Source organism: Chenopodium quinoa, unplaced genomic scaffold (assembly GCF_001683475.1).
Source record: "Chenopodium quinoa cultivar QQ74 unplaced genomic scaffold, ASM168347v1, whole genome shotgun sequence".
Lineage (NCBI taxonomy): Eukaryota > Viridiplantae > Streptophyta > Magnoliopsida > Caryophyllales > Amaranthaceae > Chenopodium > Chenopodium quinoa.
In genome coordinates this window covers 638,745-659,587 of record NW_018743812.1, presented here as the reverse complement: position 1 = coordinate 659,587, position 20,843 = coordinate 638,745, and the positions used below count along the sequence as shown (strand labels likewise).

The 20,843-nt window shown below is 37.4% G+C and overlaps 3 protein-coding genes and 1 long non-coding RNA gene across 10 annotated transcripts; 3 read left to right on the top strand and 1 right to left on the bottom strand.

The window, feature by feature from the left end:
- The first annotated feature begins 3,651 nt into the window (after positions 1–3,651).
- Positions 3,652–4,787, top strand: LOC110685403. The gene is made up of 3 exons (XM_021861935.1): positions 3,652–4,095; positions 4,176–4,319; positions 4,410–4,787. The coding sequence occupies exons 1-3, from the start codon at positions 3,652–3,654 to the stop codon at positions 4,785–4,787; spliced, it is 966 nt and encodes a 321-aa protein (XP_021717627.1).
- A 1,784-nt stretch (positions 4,788–6,571) lies between these two features.
- LOC110685351 (F-box/LRR-repeat protein At1g06630-like) lies at positions 6,572–9,597 on the bottom strand. 3 transcript variants are annotated; one of them, XM_021861869.1, is made up of 4 exons: positions 9,028–9,597; positions 7,505–8,534; positions 7,288–7,419; positions 6,572–7,189 (listed from the first exon to the last, which is right to left on the bottom strand). In XM_021861869.1, exons 1-4 carry the CDS (start codon positions 9,057–9,059, stop codon positions 6,866–6,868), a joined length of 1,518 nt encoding a protein of 505 aa, XP_021717561.1. In that variant the 5' UTR covers positions 9,060–9,597; the 3' UTR covers positions 6,572–6,865. The 3 variants fall into 3 exon arrangements, with proteins under 3 accessions (XP_021717561.1, XP_021717559.1, XP_021717558.1); XM_021861867.1 differs by having other exon boundaries at positions 7,288–7,443; positions 7,544–8,534; positions 9,028–9,596; XM_021861866.1 differs by having other exon boundaries at positions 6,573–7,189; positions 7,288–7,443; positions 7,538–8,534; positions 9,028–9,596.
- A 3,329-nt stretch (positions 9,598–12,926) lies between these two features.
- LOC110685350 lies at positions 12,927–17,723 on the top strand. 5 transcript variants are annotated; one of them, XR_002503996.1, is made up of 7 exons: positions 12,927–13,216; positions 13,325–13,434; positions 13,565–13,595; positions 13,686–15,174; positions 15,256–15,364; positions 16,222–16,284; positions 17,598–17,723. It is a non-coding gene; the product is annotated as an uncharacterized LOC110685350 (long non-coding RNA). The 5 variants fall into 5 exon arrangements; XR_002503998.1 differs by having other exon boundaries at positions 12,928–13,216; positions 13,686–14,761; XR_002503997.1 differs by having other exon boundaries at positions 12,928–13,216; positions 13,686–14,761; positions 15,092–15,364.
- Positions 17,724–19,608: 1,885 nt separating this feature from the next.
- On the top strand, positions 19,609–20,744 carry LOC110685402. Its single transcript, XM_021861934.1, has 3 exons — positions 19,609–20,052; positions 20,133–20,276; positions 20,367–20,744. Exons 1-3 carry the CDS (start codon positions 19,609–19,611, stop codon positions 20,742–20,744), a joined length of 966 nt encoding a protein of 321 aa, XP_021717626.1.
- Positions 20,745–20,843: the final 99 nt, after the last annotated feature.

Sequence of the window (20,843 nt, the reverse complement as noted above, 5' to 3'; positions counted from 1 at the left end):
GTTGGAGCATTCGACACGTATATCGTGAAGCAAATCGAGCAACTGACTGAATAGCTAATGTTGGTCTTTTAGTTAGTGATAGTATGGACATTATACCTTGCAATAACTCTAGTTTATTTCCTATTCTTGTATCCGACGCATTAGGAGTTCCCCTCATGAGGAGGGTCTCCTAATGTTCTTTCTTTTTTCTTACCTTTTCAAAAAAAAAAAAAAAAAAAAAAAAAAAAAAAAAGAGTTTTGTGGGTGGTAGGCGTGTCGCGTACCTATAAAAAATAACCTAACAGACCAATACTAATGTAGACTGGCAAGTAAGGGTCGGATCCCAAGAGACTAAGGTTCAAAAATAATTAAATAGACTCGAATTTCTACTAAGCAAGAATCAATTATAATCAATTATCTAAGGAACTAAGCATGAGAAGAATTCGAAAATAAACTAAATGAGATGATTAAATCAAGTACTTAAAACATCCAAGATCTAGTTTCACCACAATTATTATCGATGCAATTGTAATTCTACCCTTAACATACGATTTCAATCGAACGGGGAAAAGTAAACCCTAATTAATACCAAGGATCTCTCTCGAGTATCAATGGCTTCCCTAACATACAATCAATCCTATTCTCATGGTATCTTGCATATTAAAGACATTAAACACATTACTTTGACTTCCCAATTATCAAACATAACTACTCTCGTGATATGAATCAAACCCTAAATTAATTTACTCAAATCCGTTTATACCCAACTCTCGCTGTGATAAAAACAATGGAATAATCGCAATACTATAGTTACGTCTAACCTAGCATTGGCATAATCACAATCAATTTAGCAATTCAATTGTTAAAGTCATTAAAGAATTTAAAGATTTAATTCATGCATCAATAATAATAGGGCTACACTAGACCTTGAATTAAAGAATCTACTCACACATGATTAAAGAAACAAAAACAATAATAAATAATGAAAACATAATTAAATAACAAAGGATGAATAATAAATACCAAATCTTGAATAGAATTGAAAGTAGAAAGCTTGAATCTTGAATCTTGAATTACAAAAATTTAGAAAAATAATGGGGAACTCGTTCTTAATAATAGGAATTGAAAAATAATATAAACTTAATGATTCCCCCAGAAAACAAGGCTAAAAAGTATTTATATAAACCTAAAAAGATAAGAAAATCGGCCAAGCCTTGGCGCACAAGAATCCCAGGAGGCACGGACGTGCCTCTCCACAGGCACGGACGTGCCTCTGTACGTAGCATAATTGTTGCAGCTTCTGTCATCCAGGCACGGACGTGCCTGATGCTGGGCACGGACGTGCCTGGCTGCTCTGATGGGCACGGACGTGCCCTCCTGCTAGGCACGGACGTGCCTAGGGTCGAAACAAAGGGTGCTGCATATGGCTTGGAGGCACGGACGTGCCTCGGAGTAGGCACGGCCGTGCCTAGCTCTAAAATTCCCTATTTTGCCTTTTCTTCAATCATCAAGCTTCATGGGCCTTGGCTTAACTTCATGGCTTCGTAATGGATCCAAATTAGCTTCATTATTCCTAAAAAACATCAAAAACGACAAAACTACCCATAAAAGCATCGGATTATCAAAACTAAACCAAAATACGCCAAAACGGACTCAAAAACTCAACTAAACTAACAAAACTAACTAAAAATAAGCCAAATAACATACACAAAACACGACATATCAGTGGGATATGTAAGAGTATTCAAGATTTAAGAGGGCACGGGGTTGGTTCATAGATCGAGGGGAAAGAGAATTGAAGAGGGCAAGGGAGTATTGAGAATTAAAGATGAAAAAAGAGGAGAGTGATTTAGGCTTCGTTTGTTTTTGCTAGAATATGATTTTCCTTCATTTTTCCTTTTCCTTTGTTTGTTTTGTTAAAGGGTGGAAAACAATTTTTCCATGGGTGGAAAGTTACTTTTTAATGGTGGAAAACAATTATTATTATTATTATTATTATTATTATTATTATTATTATTATTATTATTGTTACTATAATATACATTGATGGTAGAATTAATGCAGGATGTGCAGGTTATTATTAGTATTAATATAATTAATTAATAGCCAAAAAAAAAAAAAAGGTTTTTTGCACCGGTTCACAGTAAGAATAGGTGCCTAAAGTGTTTAATGTTTAAGGCGCGCAGTACTTTAGGCACCGGTTCTGGTCAAAAATCGGTGCCTAAAGTTAGGTTTTTTTGCACCGGTTCTGCAAAAAGGCAGATTTCGCACCGATTTTAAACCGGTGCGAAATGTTTGGGGTTTTAGCACCCCCCAAATCCAGACCGGTTCAAAACCGGTGCTATAGGGGGGGGGGTTTGAACCAGTGCGTTTTATGTATTTTCGCCTAGTGTTATTCACTCACATGGAGGGAGAGGTTGAAAGATGATAATGATATCACACCTGAGAAAGATGGGTGGTATCATCTTTTTTTGATACATGTGCCTAAATTTCTAACCAGGAGGGTTATGTATGGTCCAGGTGTGGGATTCTATACTGATACAGAATCTGAGGGGGGGACCACATCATTAGGTAGTTATATGTCTGCTGACTCAGTTGCCACATCATCGGATAAGGAAAGGGTATCTGTTGGGGGTGAGTCACAGTCAGCTCAAAGTGATGACATAGGACAGAAAAAGAGTGGATTAAAGGAGGGAGCACATGCTAATGAATGCAGGAACCCTAGATCTGGAAATATAAGCCCACCCATTCCCATTTCTTCCTCCATCCCTGTCTTGAACATAAATGCAACTGCTGCCTCTCAACCCAGCCCTTCTTCAACCCAGAACAAAAAAAAAAGGAAGCTGGTCCTGAAATACACTCAACAACCAGTTGTTTCTCTTGACTCCATTCCAGAAGTAGGTGAAGAGAATCCTGCTATTCACTGTGATGGGGATGAGGATGATGATGTGGTTTTGAGTGATCTTGATTTTGAAGATGAAAGTGATGATGACCTGTTTGCTGCCAATGTTGATGAGGAGATAACTGAAGATGTGAATAGAAGTTTGGTGAGTATTCATACTAGGCAGCAGAACAGTCATAGAGGTGATGACCAGGGAGAAGTACAAGTTGAAGATGATGATGACTTGAATGATAGTCAGGATGAGTTGGATAGTCAAGCTGGTTCAGATGATGAAGAAGTTAGGTACCCTGTTTTTAACCCTGATGTTGACTTCAAGAGTAAGATTAACCTTACTGCTGGGTTGAAATTTGCTTCACATAAGGTGTTTAGAAAGGCATTAAGACACCATGCAATAGAGAATGGATACAGTTACATGCTTTTGCACAATAAGAGTAAGAGGATAACTGTGTACTGTGCTAAAAGGTGTGCATGTAATTTTGTCTTTGGAAAATTTTTTGCATGTCATTGTCCAACTAGAAGGAAGTGTTTGTTTAGGATACATGCTAAGAAATTGAAAGATGAGGAGACTTTTCAAATTAAAAGTCTTATGCTGGAACATAAATGTGGGCATTAGCATGTAAATACACATGTTACTAGTGAGTATCTGGCCTGAGAGGTATTTGGAGGATTGGAGGGATGACCCCACATATAAAATGAGTGCTTTCATGAAGAGAGTGAGAAGAAAATTAGGTGTAGAACCTGGGTATTACAAGTGTTATTATGCAAAAAAAATGGCATTGCAAATGATTCATGGGAATGCAGCAGAGGAGTACAAGAGAGTATGGGATTATGTTGAAGCAATCAGGAGGTACAATCCAGGTAGCACTGCAGTTGTGAAGCTACAAAACATAGACAACCCTCCACCAATTTTCCAGAGGATGTACATTTGCTTGCAACCATGTAAAGAGGGATTCATGGCTAGTTGCAGGCCCATTTTAGGTGTGGATGACTGTCATCTAAATGGACCTTGGCCTGGGATTTTGCTTACTGCTATTGCTAAACATGGTAACAACAATATTTTCCCAGTTGCTTCGGCTGTTGTAGAAACAGAGAGCTCAGAAACCTGGACTTGGTTTCTTGAGTTGCTGGTCAATGACATACGCTCTGTTGCTGCATCAGTGACTTGGGTGCATGAGCATGAAGATCCAGTTACCTTCATGAGTGACAGACAAAAGGTAACTTCAATGCTTTCATGAAATTGAGTGAGGATTGTTCTGTGCCAATTATTAACATTGCACTGTGCCAATAATTGCAGGGCCTGCTTGATGCTTTCAACACAGTTATCCCAAGTGCAAAAACAAGGTTTTGTTGCAGACATATTTGGGCAAACTTTAAGCTCGAATTCCCAGGCCAGATATACAAAGAGAGCTTCCGGAAGGTTGCAAGGAGTTCTACTAAGGTGTGTATGTCTTACTAGTTTGTTTCCTCCACTTGAATTTAAAGCTCAAACTTTATACATGTACTTATGATCAGTTTTTTTTCCATTCAGCATCAATTTGACAAACCTATGCAAGAGATTAGGAAGTTGAGTGGGGATGCTTTTCAATATCTTTCTGAGATACCAGTTTGTCACTGGTCTAGACATGGCTTTAGTCATAGGGCAAAGTTAGGGATGCTGCTAAACAACTGCTGTGAAAGTTTCAACAATGTCCTTCGGGAAGCTAGGACAAAGCCAATCTTGTCTTTAATGGAGTGGATCAGAAGATATGTCATGAAGAGAAGTTGTGCTAAGAGAGAAGGCTTGAAAGATTTTGAAGGTTTAATCATGCCATCAGTTGTGAAGGTGATTGAGAGAGGGCAGAAACAGATTTGGAACATGAGAATAATTCAAGCAGATTTGCATGAATTTGAGGTGGATGATGAATAAGAGACATTTGTTGTTAATCTTGAAAACAAGACTTGTGGCTGCTATAGGTGGACTTTGATGGGTATCCCATGTTGGCATGCCTTAGCTTGCATAGCCAAAAGAAGACTCAACTATGAAGATTTTGTACACCCAGCCTATCATATTGCCACTTATGCTGCTACATATGCTCCAGCATTTCATGTAATGCCAGGACATAACCAATGGGGTGATTCTGATAGGCCTCAGCCTCAGCCCCTGTTTACAGAGCCATGCCAGGTAGACCCTCTAAAGAGAAAAGGAAGAAAGCACAGGGGAGGGAACAGGTAAGAATATAAAGAGAGCAAGGAAGCCAAACACATGTGCCAGATGTGGTGGTAAAGAGCACAATGCCAGGAAAAGTTTTAGGCCTCTAAAACCACCACCTGCTGAAAACAAAGGTGGTAGGCCTAGGAAGCAAAAAGGGGTAGCAACCTCAACAGCACAAACATCTACTGCAGCAACCGACCCCTCACAGCAGCCACAATTACAGTCACTGTCTCAAGGTCCACCTCTGTCTCAGGCATCAACACAGCCTTCCCAGCCAACAGGTACTCCAGCTGCATCAAGTCAAGCAAAGGGCAAAGAAAAGGTCCCTGTTGCTAAGCCCAGGAAGCAGAAGACCACCTCAATGAGTAGGATACTGCAGGGATCAACTTCTAAGTCTTAGTTGTGCTAGCTTAAATTAGCTTTCATGTTTTGTATGTCACTTATGTGTATGTGACTTTTATGTTTATGTATGGACATGTTTAACAGCATTTTGGAACTTGGGTAGCCTTTTGGAACTTATGTGTTGTATTTTGAATGCTCTGGAATGAATTAAACAAGAATATTGAAGCATTTTAGTTCCAAATATGTGTTCATTTCATTTCTCATTGATAATAATATGGTTCATTACAAATTTCCAACTAAGAACAACCAAATTGGTTCATTACAAATTTCCAACTAAGAACAACATGCCTAAACAACTAATACAACCTTTAACCAAACAGTTTCACAACTAATGTACTAGCCAACACTGATACAATTGCACACAACACTAGCAAGATGAACAACTGATCATTACTAATCACACCATCACCGACCCTGTTTGCAATTGGATGTCTAGGCATTTGCTGAACTTGCTCAATCAGTCTTCTGTTCTCATGCTCCAAACATGTCACTCTTGCCTTTAGGACATTTTGGTCGGTGGCCATCCTGTGTTTCTCAGCCAACAACACATTTATCACATCCTTCTGCCAATTAACCATGTCAGTTACACCTCTTTATTAATTGCGCAACTACAATGAACAACAAACAAAGAAAAATTTCAATTTGCAAAAGTAAACTTGAAATTGATGTGGGATTGCCACCTTACCCTTGTTCGACTCGCGTTAAATGCCTTCAATTGGCCTTCAATTGAAGTTTCTGGGTTAAGAATTGAAGTTTTCTTCTCAATTAGGGTTAATAAGGGAGGGAAATTGTAGGGGAAAGGGGAAATCGAGGAAGAAGAGGGAAAGGGAAAAAAAGAAAAAACAAAATCATTTAAGAGGTCACGTGACCGGCATGTGGCATTTTATGGCCGGAATATAAAGGTCAACGCCGGAGTTTGATCAAAGGACCCTCCTCACAACTAAAACACCATAAAAGGGCCTTCTGTGCCACTTTTTTTTTTTAAAGGACCTTCCTTGCAATTTTTCCTAATAATAATAATAATAATAATAATAATAATAAAAAGAACAATAATAATATAAAAAACATAAATATAAATTAATAAAATTATTTAAATAGTATATCCATTTTAAAAGTTGTTCAAAAAAAATTAAACAAATTACAGGCGGCTCGGTGCCCAACACGGCACGCCAGGCATGTTGGCCGTGCCGTGCCGTGGGCTGGGGTGTGCTAAATGGTGGCCCGGCACGGCACGACACGGGCCACCACCAGGCCGCCGCAGGCAGCCCAGCACGGCACGTTGCCCACCTCTACTATCAGTCATGTCTTTATAACTTAGTACAGAACACACGGAGAAACGTACGAGGCACTGCCAAATTGGTTATTCAACCTACTACAGAGTGCCCATACAATCAGTCCCCTCTACGGACTTTTATTGAACAAGTCTTTGAGGCTCTTGGTAGCTTCTGTAATGTCTCGTTGAGTGATATCCTTTCAGTCTCTGACTTCCAACATTCCAAAGCTACATCCAATTCCTCCAAAACTAATGAGCTTCTCAGAAAATATTTAACCACTTCCAGTTCCCATTCTGTCAGCTTGTAATCGTGTACTGAGATTCTTTTGAGATTACTCGCCAAACAAGACGGGATTATGGGAGTACAACTCCAAGACTTACACTCTTGCCCAGACATCTCCATATATTGTTCATCGTCCTCACCATCATCAAATACGATTCCCTGAAAATATAAGAGGATAAAGTCGTATATCAACAACATTCACAAGAATAGTTAAAAAGTCACTTTAAATTATCTGGAATAGAAGACATCACACTAACCTCCAGTAAACTAAGTGTTTCTAGAAAAGGCGCACAATTAAGCAGCTCCATCAACAATGTATACCAACTAATAAAGAAAGGACAACCAAGCTTCAAATGATTCAGATTACGAAAGACAGGCAGCTTAAGCTGCTCTGATTCACAACAATGCAGAGCCTAGATCAAAGAGCAAATCAGTCAACTCTTTTGATAAAGTACAGTAGTATTTCTGAAGCACAAACAAAAGGTTGAAGGTGATCAAAGGACAAACCATTACACATTCTCTCATCAGAATCAAACGACGAACATTAGACAACCGCCAAAGAAGGTTAAGCGTATCCTCAGGAACACTTTGGTTGATTTCAGCTTCAACAAGAGCATTCAGATCTCCAATGCAGTAGTGAGATGCAGAAACGTCGTCATACATTAGATACTCCACATTAGTAACATCAAGTACAACCTCGGTCCTTAGGTAACTACTACCAAAACAATTAGTCATTACAGATAATCTACGAAGTGATGGTGAAGATATAATAATGGGTTTCAAAGGATTCCAGTAACCATCCAGAGTCAAGTGTTCAAGGGATGGACAGCTTGAAACTAGCCTAGTCGCGAAGTCACCATCAGGAATGACGGGTAAAGTGAGATTGAACTCTTTCAAGTTTGGCAAACAGAAAGACAGAGGAACTTCAAGATGAAGATTCACATCGATCTTTAACACCTCGAGTGTTGGACAACCAAAGAGGGCCGAAGGCAGCTTACCGGGTTCCCTAACGCGAGCACGAATGTCAAGTTCTTTAACCCCACGGGTTAATGGAAAACACATCCAAGTATTAAGATGCATAGGGTTTAACTGAGGTAAACAACCTTTTTTACACCTTCCAAATTTGTAAGGGCTTAGATCATCCCTGCCAAAGTGAAGTCTAAAAGTGGTAATGTTGTGAGAGTGACACAGTTGCAATAAGTTATCAACAAATCTCTTGAAATTGGGGAAAGAATCAGGCATACAAGGACGGTCCACACAAAGAGATATAGGTGAGTCGTCAAAATGGAGTCGTGTTACCCAGGTGAAAACACGCCTCCATCGCCTAGACAATACACTGGTAACAACAGCATCCTTAGTAGGAAGGAATGAGAGTATGTCTCCTAGTAGAGCATCAGGTAAACTGCTGATTCTATCTTCTAACAGTATACCATTACCATGAGCAGAATCCCCTTTTTTGAGTCGTTTAATGGGCCTACGCTCCTCCAAGTCTAATAACTTACACCTGAAGGAGGAAAAATATATCAGAAAATAATCAATGGGTTTGAAATTGAAACCAGTGTTACCTAATTCACCAAGAGAACCGAATCTCATGTAGTAACAATATTGTTTTTTGGGTAAATAGGGGAATTTTATATTACGGATTACCAAAACAATGAAAAACAAATTGCAAACAAAGTAGAAACAAAATAACAATCGCAATTGGAACAGTTTGAATTATTTCATAAAATCCAAACTTTAGCAATAAAAAACAAGTCTTTAGAGTCAGATGATCAAGTTTTCGCCTTTACTTCCAAAAACCAACCATTAAATTTTTATTCAAGAGAATTCAATCAAGGCAAGCCCTAAATTAACAATAAACCAAACACAGAAGAAAAAGTAAACCCAGAAAACCCAGATTTAAAATTCGATCAAAATTAAAACCATAACATGATCTCTTTGATACATAGATCATAACTAATAAATAAATAGAATTAAATTAGAAATATAGAACAAACCTACGGACTGGATTGGAGGAGGTAGCACCCATGTCCCTGGATTGGAGATCTTGGCAATTCTGGAATTTGAAATACAGTTTTTGTGGAGGGAATAAATAAGGAAGGATAAGGAGGGAGAGACTAAGAGAGGGACGATGTTTGCATCAGGATCAAAATTATAGTCGCAGTCCTTGCCTCCTTGCATATCAATTTCTTCTTTTTTCTGGATTTTTTTTTTTTTTTTGAAAGAATCTTTTTTCTGGATTATGTACTACGTATTTGTTTGGTTTTTTTTTTTTTTTTTTCTTTTTTGTTAATCCGTGTATTTTTTTTTCTTTTTTTTCCCCTTACTTAGTGCTTTGTTTTCCAGTAAAATCATGCTTGAGTTTTTATTTTTAAAAATATTAAAATGTGTGACCGTGCTAAATTGTTAATAATGTGATTTATATGGGTTACAAGTTTACAACGTTTCTCAATGGGTAGTTTCAATCACTTATATCACTTATGTCTAATATAAATGGTTAAAATGGACAGAACATATCATAAACACAAATTTTAAATCTGCAAATAATATCAAAATAAATGAAACAATATAAGTTAAGCATAAAAGAAGAACCTCACTTTTCACATTTTCACCGTTAAGGACCTTTCACTTTTTTTTTCACAATTAAGGACCTAACATTTACTTTCCGGTGATTATTAACATCAATTAACTCAAGGTGAGTTAGACCTTGGTTAACTGACATAAACACATTATTACTTAGCTAACATGGCATGGGAAAGGGTGCTATTTTCTCTTATTGAACTTGATTCCCTATTCTAGAAGCGTTCCTCCAGTTTGGCTAAGGAAGCGAAGGCAATTCTTCATAATTTCAACCCGATTCTCAGTAATTTTGCAAGGTGCTTTCATTTCTTATGTATTCGAGTTGTTTTCTTGAGAAAATTGTAATTTTTTTTTTTTTTTTTGGCGGGTTTAGTTAGGGTTTAGGGTTTTGATGATATTGATTATCAACTGCGCTTTTTTGATAATTTGTTTTTGTTGTTCATGAAAATATTGGTTTTGTATGTATGGTGTTATTCGAATTGTCTTTTGTGAATTGGAAGGGAATGACGAACACAGACCCTAGGTTTTAATGGTTACTCTAATTTTTATTAATATGAGAAATTCTTCCAAAACCCAGATTTAAAATTCAATCAAAACCAAACAAACCCATAACATAAAATCCAAACTTTAATTATTCAAGGCAAGCCTTAAATTAGATGGAAGACTTTTGAATGGCTACAACAAAATGGTAGCCACTGCAATTGATGAAATCTCAGCCGTTCATTTGTATCTGATTAATTATGGCCCTTCGATCAGATGACTTTGTAATTTTACCAAAAAAAAAAAAAAAAAAAAAAAAAACAACAAAAAAAAATTAACCAAGAAAAATTAAGAAATCCCCCCACGTTTGTTTTCAGTTACTTCTCCTTTAATTTTTTTTTTTTTTTGGGAAAAAAGAAAACCCTAAATTCAACCTAAGGAAGAGAAGAAGGGATCAAAACTCGATTTCATATAATTAGATGAACATAACAATCAATTGAAGAAGGATTTGCAAAGGAGAAGGGGTGAAAAAGAGAGAGAAAAGAATAGCAGACTACGAAGTACGGTACATCAGAAGAGAAGGAAACTGAAAAAAATTGGGGGGATTTTTTTTTTTTTTTGGTCAAAGTTGTTTTTCGTAATCATAGAAGGCGCCTTAAATTTAGATTCACCCTTGGAACATTCTAAAATTTTAGGCGTTCAAGGGGGGAAACGCCTGAAATGTTAGAATGTTATGGGGGGAAACGCCTGAAATTTTAGAATGTTTCGGAGGAGATTCTAAAATTTCAGGTGTTCCTTCCATGGAACATTCTAAAATTTCAGGTGTTTGTCTGGAACGAGTGAAGTTAAAAAAAAAAAATGTAAAACAAGTACCTGATCGCCAACCCCCTTACCTTTTCGATTTCTTGACATTTGTATGACATATTAAGCAGAAAGTAAAATATAGTTGGGGCTAAAGTCAAAAGATATAGCGTCTTGGCCTGTACCTAAAGCCCAATCATGATATCTATTTCAATGTAGATGTCAACTAACTTAGTAAGATCGAATTCCACCTATAGTCCTACTCGTATATCATAAGATTGTATATATAGATACATACGATAGTGAATGGGTTGCGATATAAAGAAGATGGTAGTTTGGTGGACAGTAAAGCAAAGAAAAAAGCACAACATTTGCTGTAACACCTTGAGGAGATTGGCCTTCCATAACATAACAAAGTCATACACTGTCTACAGAAAGCACTGCCAATAATCTGCTTGTTCAAACCATTAGAGTGCCCAAATATAAGGTCACCGTCTTTATAACTTAGTACAGAACACAATGAAAAGAGCACTAATAAATACAAGTATTAGCTTATTCATACGGCCATACTATCAGTTAGAGGTGGGAATGGGCCGTGCCGGCCCACGGGCGGCACGGGCCCAGCAAGAGATTGGCCCAGCCCGACACGAGCCTTCCAGCGGCACAGCACAACACGATGACCGATAAGTAGGCCGTGGGCCGTGCCGTGAACACAATTTCAAGAATCCGGCACGAGCACGGCACGAACCCGCGGGCAGCACGGTAGTTTGGCCCGTTAGCATGGCACGCCAGGCACGGCCATAAAATAAAATAAATATAATAATAAGCAAAAATTGCATGGAAGGTCCTTTTAAGTGGTCGACCTTGTGAGAAAGGTCCTTTTAAAAAAAAAGGTGGCACAAAAGGTCCTTATGGCGTTTTGGTTGTGAAGAGGGTCCTTTGACCAAATTCCGGCGTTGACCTTGATATTCCGGCCATAAAATGTCACGTGCCGGTCACGTGACCTCTTAAATGAATTTTTATTTTTTTTTCTTTTTTTCCTTTTCCCTCTTCTTCCTCGATTTCCCCTTTCCCCTACAATTTCCCTCCCTTATTTCCATTAAACATCTTGACATGACTAGTAGCTACCACCATTAATGGCGAATTAATGGTGAATTGCAATCTGGCAGGAGATTAACTAGGTGTTCTTTCTCTTTGATAAGTCTTAATTCTGTTGGTGTTCTGTCTCTTATTTTATTTATTTTTTTTCCAAAATTGCTAATTTTTTCTGTAAAAATGGTGAAGAGCAACCCATAACGGAAAAGCAAGTCAAAAGGGAAAAGCAAATCCAACATCTTTTCATTCAAGCGCGTAACTAGGCTCAGGTACGTTCTTCCCAAAATTTTAATTTTGTTTTTGCAAATTGCGTATTAAAATACTCAATGTTGGGAAAAAGACAAACAATTAGGGTTAATTACCTAATTAAATATGTGTACTTAGTGGTTGGATGTTGTTACTGTGTTGAATTTGTTTCCTTCTGTTGTGTTTTTTGCATAAAATGCGCAACCCTAGATTTGCTTTGTTGATTGTGTTTAATTTGGTACTTAGATGCTAATTTATGTGATTGGTTGTTCAGGTTTAATTGCCCAATTGAAGTGTTGAAAATGTCGAAGCCAATTAACATAAGACTATATTATGGTGGTAGTTTTGTGACTAGAAAGGGGAAAACAACTGATGAGTATGGTGATAGTGAGTTTTATGGTCCGTCTTTGCACCCTAATGTCGAGGAAGTGTGTTACTTTGAATTTGTGGACTGGGTTAAGAAGGAATTAGGGTACACTGAAATGGGTGAGTTATGGTTTAGGAAGCACGGGTACAACTTATACACTAGTAGAAAAAATGAATTAGGCACCGCACCTTTTGCACCGGTTCTTGAAAACCGGTGGCAAAAGAAATGGGCGGGATAAGCTAAATGACTTTTCGCACCGGTGCGAATTACAAACGAAAAAAAGGGAGAAGAGCGATTTGGCACCGGTTCTAACCGAAACCGGTGCGAAATGTTAAAAAAAATAAAAACGGTTTAAGGCTTTCTTTCTTCTTTTTTCTTTTTCCCCCTGCTTTCCCTCTTCGTTCTGCTCTTCTCTTTCCCTCCCATTTTCGCATCTCCTGCTCTTCCTCCCAGCTTTCCCTCTCCGTTTTCGCATCTCCCTGTGTTTTCGCATCTCCTTCTGCACTCTATTGAAGCAGCTCGCTCTTTCTCCATTGAATTGGTTTACGCGCTTTCTCACTCCATTGAAGCAGCACCTCCATTGAACCAGCTCTGGCCTCCATTGAACTCACTTCGAGGTAAGATTTTTCTTGTGGTTGTGCGAATTCATTGATTTTCTTTCGCAATCTAGGGTTTGTCGTTGATTTTCTGTTCAATTTAGTAATTTTAGGGTTGTGGTAATATAGGGTTTGTCATTGAAGCGCGCACGGCTACATCTTTACCCTAACGGCCTCCTTGTCACGGCTACACCTCCACCGATTCTGAGCTTTCTCACCTCCATTGAACCAGCTTCGAGGTAAGATGATGGTTTTACCTTTAGTTTGCCTGATGAACCATGATAAAGAATTTGGAAATATCGATCAATACAACATCTATGCACCACCGTGTAATAACTCTGATGGCTCTGCTGCTGTTTCAATCCACAGGAGCATGAAGTTGCCTCGCCGTCCACATCATGTAAGTTTGAGTCTTACACTGTTATACTTATACCAGAATATGTCTGAAAATTGTGTTTCATCAATGAATTTTTTCTTTGATTCCTGTCAGATTTTGAGAAAGTTATCCGGGTATGATCCATGTACCGAAAAGTATGCTGAAAAATACTACAATAGGCCAGACGTGCAGAATGGGAAGGCTCTCCACGCTAATACCACTAAAATTCCGTATAAGTGGACTGCCTGCAGGAGAAAGTTGTGTTAATCTGATGGTATAATCAGGAGAAAATTCAAATGAAGTTGATGGTAATATTACATTATCTGTTTTTTGATGAGAAGGTTTGGACTTAGTAGAGAGCGGAGAATGTTATAGATAGGCGGACTAGGTTTAGACTATATATGTTCGGATGTTCTGCAAAGCATTGTTGTTTTAACGGAGTTTGATCTGTATTGATAATGTGTTCTCCTTGGCCCTAAACTAATTTTTAATCTTAAGAAAATGCGACATGATCTGTTTCTGTGCATTACAGCAAGTTTTCGATTTCTTCTATTACTTTCTTGCCTCATGGAGAGTTGACAGTTAATTTTGTGTATCAAGTAATCCTCCTGTAGTTACTGTCATACGGAGTACATCTTTTCCTTCGCTTGCATACAGAGAATTCCCACATATATGAGGCTGATGAGGAGCATGGTTAAAATCTACTAGTAGGAAGCTAAGGATTAGCTCGACTTCAAAATTTCTCCCGGTTAAAACCAGGGTGGTGAGACTGGTGACTGGCGAGGTTATACAACTCCATTAGCTCAGGGTCCCTGATAAGTTTAAGGCGGCCCTGAACTTAGAGTGTGACAGCGACCAATTAACTACATGCATTTATTTTGTAACTATATTACTGTATATAATCTTGCTTTTAATTCTTACATTACTTGTCCATGATTCATGATTGTATATATATTAATCTAAAACTTGTATGTACTGTCATACAAATCTCAAGTCAAACTTCTCTTTCTTTTAATTATTTAAGATCATTTGGGGAAGAACAGAAAGAAGAATGGAGGTTCATCTTCCTAATTTTCCAAAAGATTTTAATGCGTCAGATTTTATCCCTAATCTTTACTCTGCAAAAACCATTTTGGGTATTTTTGCTGCTGCTTCAATTGCTGTTTTCTGCTTCACATGGATTCTCTCAGGTATTATTTTTTTTCTACTCGATTTACTCTGTTTATATTCTAGCATCACGCCTCCTTAGATAAAATTTTGGTTCATATAGCCGACTATCATTGGGATTAAGGTTCTACTTCTTGTTATTGATTTACTCCTTCAATATATAGTAATTACTTCAAATGATTTAATCTTTGTTGATGGGTTATTTGTTTTGTTATCTAATAAGGGGAACAAGTGTAAAAAGGAAACAATCGAATGTGAAACATAGTAAAAACTCCGTAACATAAACGAATGGATATAGTAGTTGTTATTGTTGATTGATCTAACAAGTAACAACATGTCTGTAATTCTACAAGGACAAGACTGGATCCATTTTCGCCGAATTATGTAATTCTCTTGCTCATATCAATTAATTCAACTCCTTCAGTTAGTTTAAAGGGTGATTATTCTCACTTCACTATAATTCGACGACATTACCTTTTTTTTTCTTTTCGATTTGCTAATATTTTTGATTTTATAGGGAAAGAGTACAGCAAGGGTGATTCCAGATATTTGTCTCTTGATTCAACAACAATAGCTCTTGAAGCAATTTCAATCTTCGTATTTGGTCCAACCAACCTATTAGCTGCGTAAGTAACAATTAAGCAACATTTATCTTCTATCTGCTACGTAGTATACTTCTGTGGGTGTGGTCGTATGGAGCGGATAGTTTTATTATTGTCTATTATTAATGCCGTGTTTTTAAACAGACTTTCACTATAACTAACTTAAAAACTCATGCATTAGCACGGGCACATGCTAGTTTCATCAATTAGTTAAATATTATATAATGTAGGCTAATTTAAAATGAGCGTATCAAATGGATGAAGTTAGTCTTAGCACGATATATGTCGTATTTTCTTGATGGTATGATGGGACAAATGGACAAAAATTCAATTTAATATTACCCGTTATTGTGGCTCCCTAAAAAAAAACAAAACCCATTCTAGTCCAACTTTGTAGGTTGGATCCTTCTTTGAGGAGCTCAAGGCAGAGGAAAGGATAGGGAAATATGAACACATGCATTCTTAGTAATTTTAACTTTGATAGATTCCTAGTCGCGATGAACTTGATTCGAATAATGCAATGAACCAACTAGACTGAGCTTTGCTACTGAGTAATTCTTAATGGTATAGTCGTATGGTAGTTAGAGGTGTTAATTTGACCAGAAACCTAGGTCGAGGGGCTAACATTTGCGACTGTAAGAGGAGCAGGGCACGAAGTGCCGTTGTTCAAACCATGCTTTTATATATCCATGCTTTTATAGGATATCATTGCGTCCGGAGGGACTGATACAAATGCTGTTGTCTTTGATCGACCTTCTGGACAGATTGTATCTACACTAAGTGGTCATTCAAAGGTCTTTCTTATGCGTGGTTTTGCAATGCAAAAGCCATATGGACTAGTAAATGTTAAACTATTTACACTTCATTGCATTTTTTTGCAGGTTACCAGCATTAAGATTGTTCCACAGGATGAAAGTTCAGTTATAGCCGGATCTGCAGACAAGGTACTATTCTATCAGTTGTGATACACACCCTTTAAGCATACATTACTTCATAAGTGCAGAGAGTCTCTTACAGTCATTTTATTAATGTAACATGTATTGCTTTAACTTTCAGTGATTTTATTGTTGTATAATTTTCTATTACGAGATTTTTTTTCTTTTTTTCTTGCACTTTAATCTTTTTTCAATTGTATCCTTCAATTTCTGATTTTTTTGTTGCCATTCTGATTGGAAGACACTGTAGTTGTGTGACTTGTTGAAACTGCAATTAGTTTAGTGCTTGTGACAGTGTTTAAATTTCACTGCTTTGTAGTTGTCTTCCCTTAGCTTTAATCCTTCAATTCATTTTTCCTCTTTAATTTTTTGTTTCTTTCTATTAATTGGTTATTATTTTTAAATCCCTCCCTCCTTTGGCTCCCATTTGTTAGCTAACTTCTATAAAGCTGCGTTTATTTGTGATAGAAGTATTTTGTGATTTTTGTTTGGGTGAGTAGTTAGCTCCAGGAGATGAATATTAGAATTTCTTCGTTTAAAAACAGAAATTGATTAAGGTATTATTTAACATAATGTAATAGACTAACCCAGGGGTGGAGCATTATAGAAAATGACAATAGAATTCTGTTATGAGGTAGCTTGGGGAGTAATTTGAGAATAAATTATAGTAGAGAAGGAAAGAAAGCAGATTATACATATATAGTAGTGATCAAGGAGATTGAAAAGAATCAGAAAATTGCTGAGTGGATTTTACTTTGTTTTTAGCCTGTAGTTAGGAAGTCTAGCCATTTGGAGGTCTGGGATTGTAGGTGCGATATGATTTTTTAATCTTATCCGATTCCGATCAATTTTTAAAACTTTCCTAAAGTCTCTGCTTATTCGTTTATTCTGTATATCCATTTCTTTGCTTTACTACACTTATGAATTTCACTATATCACATTAGCTACACTGCCCTATTGAAATATTAGTCCTGGCAATAATTTTTGTCATATCACCATCCTTGTATATTTAGGTTTATTTGACATTCTGGCCTTATTTGGTTCTTCAACTCCGGAATTACTCATCTTGCTATCTTAGTTGGTCTGTCATGCTTCCAAGCTATCTGAAAATGAAAAACGTTGATAATTATATGATACTGTTTAGATGTCTAGAAAACAGTTTGGCAGGAACATTGCTTCGATTTGGCTTGCGATAGTTGGCTTCATCTTGGGTCATTTTTTAACAACTCAAGCCCAGACTTATTCTTTATTGAGCCAAATATTTTAATATGTTCCATTTTTAACAATTCTAACCTAATGTTTGTTTATCCATGTTTTGCAAGGTACAGAAAGGAGGACGAGCAAAGAACTTAATGAAGTTCGAAACATGTTGGCGTCTTTCTTCACATTTACTTTAATTTAAACTTGTTAACTACATTAATAATTAGTATTGTTTGTACATATGACACTTTTTTTTTTTTTACAAGGAGTTGTAAATATATGGCACTTCATTGTATTGCATTTGTGATTATTAATTAATATCTATGTATTGTTATTATTTCAATTTAGAAATTGTTATTATTTCAATTTAGAAATTTTTATTATTATTATTAGTATTATTAATAATATTATAATAATAATAATAATAATAATAATAATAATAATTATTATTATTATTATTATTATTATTATTATTATTATTATTATATACATTGATGGTAGAATTAATGCAGGATGTGCAGGTTATTATTGGTATTAATATAATTAATTAATAGCCAAAAAAAAAAAAAAAAAGGTTTTTTGCACCGGTTCACAGTAAGAATAGGTGCCTAAAGTGTTTAATGTTTAAGGCGCGCAGTACTTTAGGCACCGGTTCTGGTCAAAAATCGGTGCCTAAAGTTAGGTTTTTTTGCATCGGTTCTCCCCCAGAACCGGTGCAAAAAGGCAGATTTCGCACCGATTTTAAACCGGTGCGAAATGTTTGGGGTTTTAGCACCCCCCAAATCCAGACCGGTTCAAAACCGGTGCTATAGGGGGGTTTGAACCGGTGCGTTTTATGTATTTTCGCCTAGTGTTATTCACTCACATGGAGGGAGAGGTTGAAAGATGATAATGATATCACACCTGAGAAAGATGGGTGGTATCATCTTTTTTTGATACATGTGCCTAAATTTCTAACCCGGAGGGTTATGTATGGTCCAGGTGTGGGATTCTATACTGATACAGAATCTGAGGGGGGGTCCACATCATTAGGTAGTTATATGTCTGCTGACTCAGTTGCCACATCATCGGATAAGGAAAGGGTATCTGTTGGGGGTGAGTCACAGTCAGCTCAAAGTGATGACATAGGACAGAAAAAGAGTGGATTAAAGGAGGGAGCACATGCTAATGAATGCAGGAACCGTAGATCTGGAAATATAAGCCCACCCATTCCCATTTCTTCCTCCATCCCTGTCTTGAACATAAATGAAACTGCTGCCTCTCAACCCAGCCCTTCTTCAACCCAGAACAAAAAAAAAAGGAAGCTGGTCCTGAAATACACTCAACAACCAGTTGTTTCTCTTGACTCCATTCCAGAAGTAGGTGAAGAGAATCCTGCTATTCACTGTGATGGGGATGAGGATGATGATGTGGTTTTGAGTGATCTTGATTTTGAAGATGAAAGTGATGATGACCTGTTTGCTGCCAATGTTGATGAGGAGATAACTGAAGATGTGAATAGAAGTTTGGTGAGTATTCATACTAGGCAGCAGAACAGTCATAGAGGTGATGACCAGGGAGAAGTACAAGTTGAAGATGATGATGACTTGAATGATAGTCAGGATGAGTTGGATAGTCAAGCTGGTTCAGATGATGAAGAAGTTAGGTACCCTGTTTTTAACCCTGATGTTGACTTCAAGAGTAAGATTAACCTTACTGCTGGGTTGAAATTTGCTTCACATAAGGTGTTTAGAAAGGCATTAAGACACCATGCAATAGAGAATGGATACAGTTACATGCTTTTGCACAATAAGAGTAAGAGGATAACTGTGTACTGTGCTAAAAGGTGTGCATGTAATTTTGTCTTTGGAAAATTTTTTGCATGTCATTGTCCAACTAGAAGGAAGTGTTTGTTTAGGATACATGCTAAGAAATTGAAAGATGAGGAGACTTTTCAAATTAAAAGTCTTATGCTGGAACATAAATGTGGGCATTAGCATGTAAATACACATGTTACTAGTGAGTATCTGGCCTGAGAGGTATTTGGAGGATTGGAGGGATGACCCCACATATAAAATGAGTGCTTTCATGAAGAGAGTGAGAAGAAAATTAGGTGTAGAACCTGGGTATTACAAGTGTTATTATGCAAAAAAAATGGCATTGCAAATGATTCATGGGAATGCAGCAGAGGAGTACAAGAGAGTATGGGATTATGTTGAAGCAATCAGGAGGTACAATCCAGGTAGCACTGCAGTTGTGAAGCTACAAAACATAGACAACCCTCCACCAATTTTCCAGAGGATGTACATTTGCTTGCAACCATGTAAAGAGGGATTCATGGCTAGTTGCAGGCCCATTTTAGGTGTGGATGACTGTCATCTAAATGGACCTTGGCCTGGGATTTTGCTTACTGCTATTGCTAAACATGGTAACAACAATATTTTCCCAGTTGCTTCGGCTGTTGTAGAAACAGAGAGCTCAGAAACCTGGACTTGGTTTCTTGAGTTGCTGGTCAATGACATACGCTCTGTTGCTGCATCAGTGACTTGGGTGCATGAGCATGAAGATCCAGTTACCTTCATGAGTGACAGACAAAAGGTAACTTCAATGCTTTCATGAAATTGAGTGAGGATTGTTCTGTGCCAATTATTAACATTGCACTGTGCCAATAATTGCAGGGCCTGCTTGATGCTTTCAACACAGTTATCCCAAGTGCAAAAACAAGGTTTTGTTGCAGACATATTTGGGCAAACTTTAAGCTCGAATTCCCAGGCCAGATATACAAAGAGAGCTTCCGGAAGGTTGCAAGGAGTTCTACTAAGGTGTGTATGTCTTACTAGTTTGTTTCCTCCACTTGAATTTAAAGCTCAAACTTTATACATGTACTTATGATCAGTTTTTTTTCCATTCAGCATCAATTTGACAAACCTATGCAAGAGATTAGGAAGTTGAGTGGGGATGCTTTTCAATATCTTTCTGAGATACCAGTTTGTCACTGGTCTAGACATGGCTTTAGTCATAGGGCAAAGTTAGGGATGCTGCTAAACAACTGCTGTGAAAGTTTCAACAATGTCCTTCGGGAAGCTAGGACAAAGCCAATCTTGTCTTTAATGGAGTGGATCAGAAGATATGTCATGAAGAGAAGTTGTGCTAAGAGAGAAGGCTTGAAAGATTTTGAAGGTTTAATCATGCCATCAGTTGTGAAGGTGATTGAGAGAGGGCAGAAACAGATTTGGAACATGAGAATAATTCAAGCAGATTTGCATGAATTTGAGGTGGATGATGAATAAGAGACATTTGTTGTTAATCTTGAAAACAAGACTTGTGGCTGCTATAGGTGGACTTTGATGGGTATCCCATGTTGGCATGCCTTAGCTTGCATAGCCAAA